Genomic DNA, 9,621 nt, shown 5'->3' with positions numbered 1-9,621 from the left:
GCCAGGCGCCTCCACGGTGGAGGGCGGGCGGGACCGGGCACCGAGAGGGCTATGGGGGTGTTCGAGAAGCAGCCGCAGCCCTCGAGTGGAAAGGCCAGTCCCCGGGAGGGGGGGGGGTGACGGAGACACTGCCCAGGGATGCCCCCCAACTGGTGACGAGAGGACACTGCTTCCTCAGTAAGGCACTAGGGAGACTGACTCTTCACGGAAAGGAAAGATACAGCTTAAAAAATTTTTGTTTTGTTTTGTTGTTTTTTTTTAAATCTATAAACGTGTCCCTGTACCTTTTAGGACAAATTACACCGAGTTCTCAGCACGACTTGCAAAAAGCATCCTCTCTGAGAGAGGAGCGAAGTTTAGGCCGAGGACCCCACGGAGAGGCAGCTTTTTATTGTCAAAGTACAAGAACCTTCTGCCAGGCTGGTCAGCAGCGAACGCCCAGAGTCCGCGTTTATCTGTTGGTCACCACGCTCTTAAAATGTGTATATAAATAGAGTTCAAATGGTCAGAACTTCAAAACTGTTCTCAGGTGTTTAAGTAATAAAAAAGTTGCTTAGAAACAAGTTATTGCCCATATGCCTTCTCTCGCGTTAGTCTGACAGTTAGCATTCTTCCAGAAGGAAAAGACAGCTCGGGGAGGAAGGGACGAGGGGGGGGGGGGGTCACCCCTGGAATGTGAACCAGTAGATCCCAAGGGGCGCCCCCCCCCCCACCGCTGGCCAGCCTGCCACTGTCACACACGTGTGCCCACTCGCGCGCCCTCGCCTGCACAGCGCCACCAAGGGATCCTGCCAACCCGAAATCCACTCGGCAAAATCCTGGCAAACGAGACTCGTATCTGATACAGATGCTGGGAAAACACAGACACACGAACACGCCAAACACGACTGTTTCCACGGGGAGAGGAATGGACGTGTGGGAGAGGAGGTAAAGAATTCAATTCTGATTTGAAAACATAAAGCACAGGTTTACGCCGGTTTCCCCGTTGTTGGTGCGGTTTTTCTTCGCTTTAACCCTTTGTCGTGTCCTGGGAGACACCTGCGCGTGTCACTTTTTCTCTCTGGTGTCCTGTTTGTTGGCCTGTTCGGTGAGAATTGCTACGTAAAGAGAAAGCCAGGGATGAGGTCGAATTCCTCGGGGGCCTTTGCAATCTGCCGGTGGCCTCCACCAACCTCAATTGAGAAGTCCTGGACCCGCCGGATCGTCCGCACAGAAAGCAGCCACCCCAACCTCTCCGGCGGGTCCCGGCAACGTGCTCCGGGAGCGGCAGCGGCAGCGGCGGCAAAGGGGGCGCCTCAGCCCCTTCCTGGGGGGAGGGGGAGGGGGCTCATGCTCAAAAAACAGGAGGAAAAACTAAGATCCTTCAGGATCAGTTTATTTTCATCTGGGGCAAGGCAAAGCCACCACCCTGGCACTGGGTGACCGATTTCCCCATCTCGTCTGCCATCCAAAGGCTGTGCCGGCCCAGAGGGGGAAATGCGTCTCCTCCGGTGGGGAATGTATGAGGCGGTAACAACCGATCGCTAGACAGAAGCTTCCACTTACGCAGGAAGAGCGCCCCCTCCGGAAGCCTCCCCCAACTCCGTGCAGAGCCCGCCCTCTGCCAGACGGCCGCTGCCAAATTCCGCCGCTTCTCCCTTAAAAGTCTCGACAGACACGATAGAAGTTTCCATCAAACAAGCACTGACATAGTTATATTAAAAAATAGTGCAAAAGCTCAACATTTATATAAATAACTCTAAACCCCTGCTTTGTAGTTTTTTTTTTTTTTCTTCTTCTTCTTCTTTACAAGGTAATACACGCTTTCTGACCTGGCACTCAAAAATTGCCTTTTTTTTCTCTTCTAGTTCAGAAAACAACTTTTTTTTTTTTTTAATAGGCCTCTTCTAATACAAAAATACTCCTGCCCTCACAATACTTCTCTTATTTTATATATATTTATATATATAATATTGCAGATCTTTAAACAAAGGTTTTGTGCAAATAGGTCTTTAAAGTTAAGTGAAATCATCATAAACAAACGAAAGGAAATAAGCATTCACACACGCAGCTCAACTAGGAACAGAAAAGACTAGGGTAGGTTTTTTTTTTTTTTCTTTTTTCTCTTTTGCCTTCAAGACACAGCTCGACAAAGAAACGTGGTTGTTTTTTTGTTTTGTTTTGTTTTTGCAAGCTTTCTTAGCTTGTGCATTCAGACCAGACAGAACATGTAAATATTTATACACAGAGAGAGGGGGAAAGGATGGATACGCGCCACGTTTTCTGGGTGCCGCCCGGTCCTCCTCTGTCTTCTGGTTTCGGAAGTGCGGAGTGTTTTGCCTTTCTGTTTTTTTGTTTTTTTCCTATACTCACTGCTGCCCGGCCCCGGCCCCGGGATTCCTAGAGAGGGTGTCCTTTCTGTTTATCTTTCTCTTTGCTCCAGGCGGGTGAGCTCTCCAGGGGGGCGAGGTGTGCGTGGGGGAGCCGGGTCCCCTCCAGCAAGGAGGGCGGCCCGCTGCTCTGCTGGTGCTGGAACGAGGGGGACCCGGGGTAGTGCCCGATGACCTCGCTGTAGGTGGGGGGCGGCCCCTCCATGCGCCCGCCGCCCCCGTAGCACGTGGCGCTGATGCCCGAGTTACTGCTGGGGGGGCAGGGGCCGCCCAACATGGCACTGTCCATCAGGTCGCTGTCGAAGATGGTTCTGTTCGGGGGCGCGCGCACGGACTCCCGGTTCAGCTCCAGCTGCTGCTCGGGGTCTCGCAGCTGGAGGGTGCAGGGGCCCTGGTAGGGCGGGGGCTCCTCCCCGTCCGACAGCGAGATGGTGGGCGGCAGGTCGATCTCGTGCTGCAGGTATGGGTAGGTGGGCTGGAAGCGGAGGCAGCGGTCCCGCTGGGTGAAGGGGGGCACGGCCAGGCGGTCGGTGGGCCTCGGAGGAGCATAGACCTGCGGCTGGAGGGAGGAGGGGGGGGGGGCGGAGTAGAGTGAGGGTCCCTCCGCGCCCCCGAAGCAGGACCCGAGGCGCGGGGCCCTGCTCTCCGGGGGACAGGACGGCAGGTGGCGGCGCCTAGCGCGCGGAGTCCGGCCGCGCGCTGACGCCGGGGCCCCCCCCCCCCGGGCTGGGAGCATCATCCCAGGGCTGAAATCGGGGCAACTTTTGTCCGCGCGTGTTGCAGATGCTGTGGGCCACTCCCTGCGGGTAGAGCGTTACGTCCCGGCTTGGGTGATCCCAGCAGCCGCGGACGACGACTCTTTGGAAAAGGGCAGAGGTGTGGGCCAGCAGCCATGCGGTTCGGGCCAAGGGAGGCGCCCCTGGCTTGGAAAGGGGGACCTGCTGGGAGGATGGCCTTCAGGCGTCCACAACAGCAGCAGCAGCCTTGGGGGACAGGCAGGGAGGGGGCGGGCGGCAGCACAGGGTCTCACCTCTGGGATTCCGTTGCCCGACACGGTGCTCTCCGAGGGCCAGAGGCATCCTTCCTGTGCGGGGAGGAGAGGGGCGGGGTCAGCAGGATGAACAGAGGGGAGAGAGCAAAGGGGCCGACTGGCTTTGACCCTGCGATCTTGCATGTGCCATCAGATGCAGCACCCGGCCACGGCTCCCCATCCGCACCCTGGGCCCTGGGCGGTTCTGGCAGTAACCAAACGGCCTTCGGTGACCACGTGAAGCGGCGAGGTCGCATGTCCGCTTGCACCCTAACACCTGGAACATACTAGAGACTCCAATGAGTCTGCGCGGGCTGATGGCTTTCCGAGTGGGACAGTTTTGAGAGCCGTAGAGCCCCCTCGTGGCCACGTGGGTAACTGCAAGCCTCGCGGCCACCCGCCTTGTCCCGGCTCTCCCCCGAAAATTCACCCTCCACGCTCACACTTTCCAAAACCTACATCTAATTGGTGGGCCCCTCCTTCTCAGAACTCTCCAGCAGCTTTTCCCAGGCACCTTAGCACGAACCCAAGTTCTCTTGTGAAATGGCTGGTAAGGAAGCGGGCCTCATCCGGCCCTCCTGGCCTCGACCACCACTTGCTTGCAGGGTGACCTCGGCAAGTTACTTAACTTCTGGAACTTTCCACGGGTGGAATATGCTTGGAGTGCCTGTGGCCCTGAGTGAGTATATGGAAGTACTGGGGGCCACGCCCACCCACCATCTAGTGCAAAGCGCATGCACCCACGGGCCTTGGCACTGGCGGCCCCACTGCGTGGTCAGGTCTGCAGACTTTCTCGAACACCACTGTCTCAAGAGCTCAGAGCCCGGGGCCTGCTTCCGACTCCGCGTCTCCCTCTCTCTCTGCCCCTCCCTCGCTTGCACTCACGGAGCTGCTCTGTCACCAAATCGTGATCCGGTTGGTCAGCAACGGTGGAACGAGGCACCGCCTCTTGCCAAAGGGGTAAGTGCCACCTCACGAAGCCCGCAGCCTCTGCACACGGGCCCGTGCCCCCCCCCCACCCGTGGACAGGCTGCATGGGAGTGGGGGACAGCTGGCCACGTGCGGTTTCAGGTCTGGGGGAAGAGACCCAAGGGTCAGGGAAGGGGGACCCCGTACCAGGAGGCAAACCCAGCCAATGCTGGTCACATGATGCTAGACAGCCCTGAGCCTGGGGGCAGGGGGAGGGATGTCTTGTTAGAATTTTCAGCTTTCTGTGGGCGTAACTGATAGATAATATTAACTGCGCATATCCAGGGTATACAATTTGGTTAAGTTTTGGCGTGTGTATATACCAGAGAGCCATCACTACCATCGAAATAACATTATCACCCCAGAAGTTTCCTTGGGGGCACGTTTTCCCGAGGGGTCCCACCTAAGACATTCTCACCCACCGGCCGGGGCTGGAGCAGGAATTGGAGGGGGCGGGTAGGCCGAGGCTTGCAGTTACCGACACGGCCACTAGGGGGCTCTATGGCTCTCAAAACCGTCCCACCAGGAAAGCACTCAGCCCGCACACAGACTCGTTGGAGTCTCTCTCTAGTGTGTTCCAGGTGTTAGGATGCAAGCAGACATACGACCTTGCCCCTTCATGTGGTCACCGAAGGCCGTTTTGTTACTGATATCAGTAACGTATCAGTCACTGCCTTGGTGGCAGAAACTGCACTAAGCACTCTCCTGGGCACCTGGGCGGCTCGGTCAGTTAAGCATCCGACTCAATTTTGGCTCCGGTCCTGACCTCACAGTTCGTGAGTTCGAGCCCCGCATCAAACTGTCAGTGCGGAGCCTGCTTGGGATTCTGTCTCCCTATCTCTCTGCCCGCAACCCCCGCCCCCCCCCCCCCCCCCCCCGCGGTCTCTCAAAAATAAATAAATAAAGCACTATCTCATTTCTCCCGACAAACCTACAAGGCAGGCTGAGGTCGGCTAGCCGGGCTGAGTAGGCCTAGCTGGTGAAAGGCAGTGCTAAGATCCAAACCCTGACCTGCCTGCCTCCAGAGCCACCCGGGCTCAGGCTGGTCCTGGCAGGCTCCGCAGCCCCCCGTCGGGCCAATGGCACAGTCCATATGTGCCAGGAAGCAGATGGGGACATGTACCTGCTCCTCAGTAGGGTCAGGAGTCCCGGGGCGTGATGCACGCAGCCAAGGATGAAATGTGACCCAGATAAACTCCTGCCTAAAACCCTCCTACGAGTCCCTCTGTCCCAGGCTCTGCATGACGTGGCCGCCCAGGACCTCTGCCCACCACTCCCCCGACTCCCAGCCCTAGCACAGGGAGTATCTACCCGGCTGCACGGTGGCACCACCCAGGAAGCTTAAGACAACACCTGTCGCTGCCCCAGGAGCCCCACCACAGACTCCCAAGTCACCCGCCAGCCTCATCACCTGACTGCCTCCAGCCTGTGCACCTAGAAGTCATTTCCTCCTCCAGGGAGCCTCCCAGGAACCACCCCCCACCCCCCTCCCCCCCCCCTCCACTGCCTCCCTGGCTCCCATAGCAACTCAGCCCCTCTAGCAGCCTGGCCCATTTGTATAGTGATCGAATGTCCAGCTGGCTGCACTGGCCCCGATCAGAAGCCTTGTGCCCACAGAAGCCATGTGGGAGGCAGGAGACCCACGCCAGGGCTGATCTGGGGACAAAGAGAACAAAGGGTTGCCCCATCCAAAGCCCTGGCTGAGCCCTAGTCTGAATGCATCCCTGCCCCACGCTGAGCAGGCCTCGGGCATAAACCGTCTTCCGGGGGTGGGGGCTGTGGGTGAAGTGACCATCGCTGCTCAAGTTACATAAACTTTGCGGGAACAATGAAGGCCGCCAAGGAGAGGAATTCAAAGCGGGGAATGTTTGTCCAAAGTGGTGTCTGAAAGCAAAGTTCAGAGACCCGGGAGCAGCTCAGAAATGACAACAGGACGCTTCCTGGGTGGGGCCTGGCTGCACCTGTCCACCTGCTCAAATGCGCCCGGGTGGGACGGTACCTGCCTTCACAGGTAACATTCCCCTCACCTGCCAACCCCAGCGCAAGACCCTTCAGACCCACAGTCGGTGTCACCGTGGTGGCTGGATCGTCACTGTTGTTACCATTATGCGCTAGACCCTGGCTTGCCTGGGAGCAGCACCAGACAAGGAAGTGACATTCTGGGGCCACAGGCTTACCTAAATGTGGGCCTCATTCAAGCGAATGAAACGGGCTCACCCTGAAAAGGACCCGAGGCAGGACAGCCACGCTAGGGGCAGGGCCAGCCCCAGGCTGACAGTGGCCAGGTTTGGGCCTCTGTGGGAGGTCACGGGGCCCTGAGACTCCTCTGACTCGCCCTGTCTGGCGGGGGGTCCCCAAGGGAGCTGCCACACTCAGTTCAGGCCCAACGAAGCTCTGTGTTTACCCTGCCAGGCAGCCCCAGGGGTCCATACAGGTGGCTGGGTAGATGGGGGTGGCGACTCTCCTTTGGCTTCGGGTGTCCAGGAACCAGGGCCCGAATCTTCACCTCTGTCTGGGCACAAAGTCCCAGGTGCTACCCACAGGGCGGTCTCCCCACCCCCGATGGCAGCAGGGATCCCTCCCACCGGAACCTGTGTCATTTCCCCAGCTCTCTGGGCAAACGTCATCCTCCCCGTGACTGTACCTACGGGGCAGGCTGCAGAAAGGCTAGCTCCACCCGTCTGAGGGAGACTGAGGCTCAGAGGGGCCCAGGTGGCCCACCCTGGGCAACCCCCCCCCCCAAAGCTAGCGCCTTCTCGTAAACGGGCCTGGGCTCTTCAAACTGCCACTTACAGGCTTAGAGGCTTCAGGCAAATGCTCCCACCTCTGTGGGCCCCAGGTCCCCCCCCACGGAGTGGGGTTTCCAGGCTGCCGCGGGCGGGAAAGCACCGGGCACAGGGGAGGCAGGTGCGTGCTCGCCACAGTGCAGCTGGCAACGCCGTCACTCGGGCAACAGTCACAGCAAACAGACACAGGTGAGCCCGGGCCTTAGCCGCAGAGGATTCCTTCAGAGCAGCAGCCCGGGTGCCCCCTCCCCCCCCCCCCCCCCCCGATACGCCGAGCCTCAGGTCTGGGGCGCGCAGTGTTCCCGTCAGAGGGACCAAGGGGGTGGATCTCCTTGCCCTGGCTACCTGTGGACGTGCTGCGGCGGCAGCCGGATGCAGGAGGAGATGCCTGACCCTGCCGGGGACAGGCCTGCCAGCCACCCCTGGCTCAGCCCCACCGCCAACCGCCAGAACCGGGAGGCCGGGTTGTTCCATGGCTGTCCTCACAGGCTCAGAGACGTGCTCGGGCGCATAGCCCCGGGCCACCCACGTGCCACCTTCTCTCTGCAAATCCCAGCCTGTCCATCAGGCCTGGCCGCCCGCTCCTGCCCAGGTTGTGAAATCACACATCGCATGCACGGGGACAGACATACTTGGGGATGAACCCGGCAGCCCCTGCGGCCCGCCTGCTGAAGAGTGGCCAGCGGGCAGGGCACAGTTGAGCCCCGCGGGTGCAGGGGGCCAGGCGGCCCTGGATGCTCAGAGCCACAGAAGGGCCAGGTTCCGGGCCCACAGGGGCCCCCGACGTTGTGGAGTCGAAGGGATACTGGTGGGGCTTCCAGAATGCCCCGTGACGCTCGTAATCCTAACGTCACGTCAAAACGCCGTATTCTGTGAATGGCCGGGACCCCTTCCAGGACCATCATCACTCTCCTCCTTCAGAGCTCGGCCCAAGAGGCTCGTCCTGACTCTCCTGGCCAAACACACCACGCTGGGATCCTCGGGGACAGTCACCCTGGCTTCCTTCTGAGCGCCCCTCAGTATCATCTGATTTAGGTGTCCCTGTGTGGATCCAGCCACCAGGCAGCAACCACAGGGGGCTTGTCCACAGCCATTCCCTCCCCCGCCAGTGTCTGGGAGGTTCTAGGCCCTCTGCTCCATAGGCGTCTGTGCAGTGAATGCATGAATGGGTGGGTGGGTGATGGAGTGGACGGGAGTGTCTGGGCTGTCCTGGCCAGCAGCGCCCCAGCCGTGATTCGGCGTTGAGCCCCGACCCCTCTGCGGAGCAGCGTGAGCCTCGCTCACGGTAAACGGCAGCCCCATTTCAGCAATCGGGACTGGTCCGAGAGCGCACGGCCAGGACCAGTGAAGCTGGGAAGGCCCTTTCCAGGGTGACCTGTTGTCCCCAAGACACCGAACCCCCGGCCCAGACGCCTGCAGGGTATAGAAGAGAGGGAAGGGCCGCCTCCCTTCCGTCTGGATTAAGGCGGCAGGACCGCGGGCACCTTCCCCACCAGCCCGTCCCTTCCGGCCTCGGCCTGTAACCCGAACACCCTCCTCCATCGCCTGGCCAGCCGTGTCCCCTGTGGCCGCCGACTGCCTCCCGCCCGTTCCCGTGAGCGCACCGCGAGGCGGGACGCCAGACACTTACCGAGGAGAGGGCGTCTTCTCTCCTCCTGCCCTGGCCGTGCCGGCCGATGAAGGAGCGCGCAGACAGCTTGTAGTGGCTCAGCAGGCACGTGATCACCACCACCATCACCATCACCACCACCACGATGATGGTGATCTCAACGAACTCCAGTTCTGCTGCAGGACCAAGGGAGACACGTGAGCCCACGGGGACCCCGACGCCGGCCCAGCCCTTCCGAGGGGACCCGACGCCGGCCCGGGGCTGGGGGCCCAGCCCTTCCGAGGGGACCCCGACGCCGGCCCGGGGCTGGATCCCCTTCTGGGGGGACCCTTATGCCGGCCCAACCCTTCTGAGGGGACCCCTATGCCAGCCTGGGGCTCGGGGCCCAACCCTTCCAAGGGGACCCTGATGCAGGCCCGGGGCTGGGGGTCCAGCCATTCCGAGGGGACCCCGATGCCGGCCCGGGGCTGGATCCCCTTCTGGGGGGACCCTTATGCCGGCCCAACCCTTCCGAGGGGACTCCGATGCAGGCCCGGGGCTGGGGGTCCAGCCCTTCCGAGGGGACCCCGACGCCGGCCCGGGGCTGGATCCCCTTCTGGGGGGACCCTTATGCCGGCCCAACCCTTCCGAGGGGACCCCTATGCCAGCCTGGGGCTCGGGGCCCAACCCTTCCAAGGGGACCCCAATGCAGGCCCGGGGCTGGGGGTCCAGCCCTTCCGAGGGGACCCCTATGCCGGCCCAACCCTTCCGAGGGGACCCCGATGCTAGCCTGGGGCTCGGGACCCAGCCCTTCTGAGCATTCACTCACCTCCCTGCAACACTCACACACACACCCTCCCCACTGCACACTCACATGCA

The 9,621-nt window shown here is 60.6% G+C and overlaps 1 protein-coding gene across 3 annotated transcripts in view; it reads right to left on the bottom strand.

The window, feature by feature from the left end:
• Nucleotides 1-261: 261 nt before the first annotated feature.
• The window catches only part of PMEPA1 (prostate transmembrane protein, androgen induced 1), a 55,213-nt gene continuing 45,853 nt past the window's right edge, over nucleotides 262-9,621 (bottom strand). For 2 of the 3 annotated variants that reach the window (XM_045444134.1, XM_045444132.1), the window contains exons 2-4: nucleotides 8,785-8,939; nucleotides 3,400-3,453; nucleotides 262-2,928 (exon numbers count right to left, since the gene is read on the bottom strand). In XM_045444134.1, coding sequence (XP_045300090.1) covers nucleotides 2,380-2,928; nucleotides 3,400-3,453; nucleotides 8,785-8,895 — 714 coding nt within the window. In that variant the 5' untranslated portion in view covers nucleotides 8,896-8,939 and the 3' untranslated portion in view covers nucleotides 262-2,379. The remainder of the gene's footprint in view (nucleotides 2,929-3,399; nucleotides 3,454-8,784; nucleotides 8,940-9,621) is intronic. The other variant, XM_045444133.1, reaches the window with a different exon arrangement.

This window comes from Leopardus geoffroyi, chromosome A3, assembly GCF_018350155.1.
Source record: "Leopardus geoffroyi isolate Oge1 chromosome A3, O.geoffroyi_Oge1_pat1.0, whole genome shotgun sequence".
Lineage (NCBI taxonomy): Eukaryota > Metazoa > Chordata > Mammalia > Carnivora > Felidae > Leopardus > Leopardus geoffroyi.
Note: the sequence above shows the minus strand (reverse complement) of the source record. Positions and strands in the feature narration are given on the sequence as shown.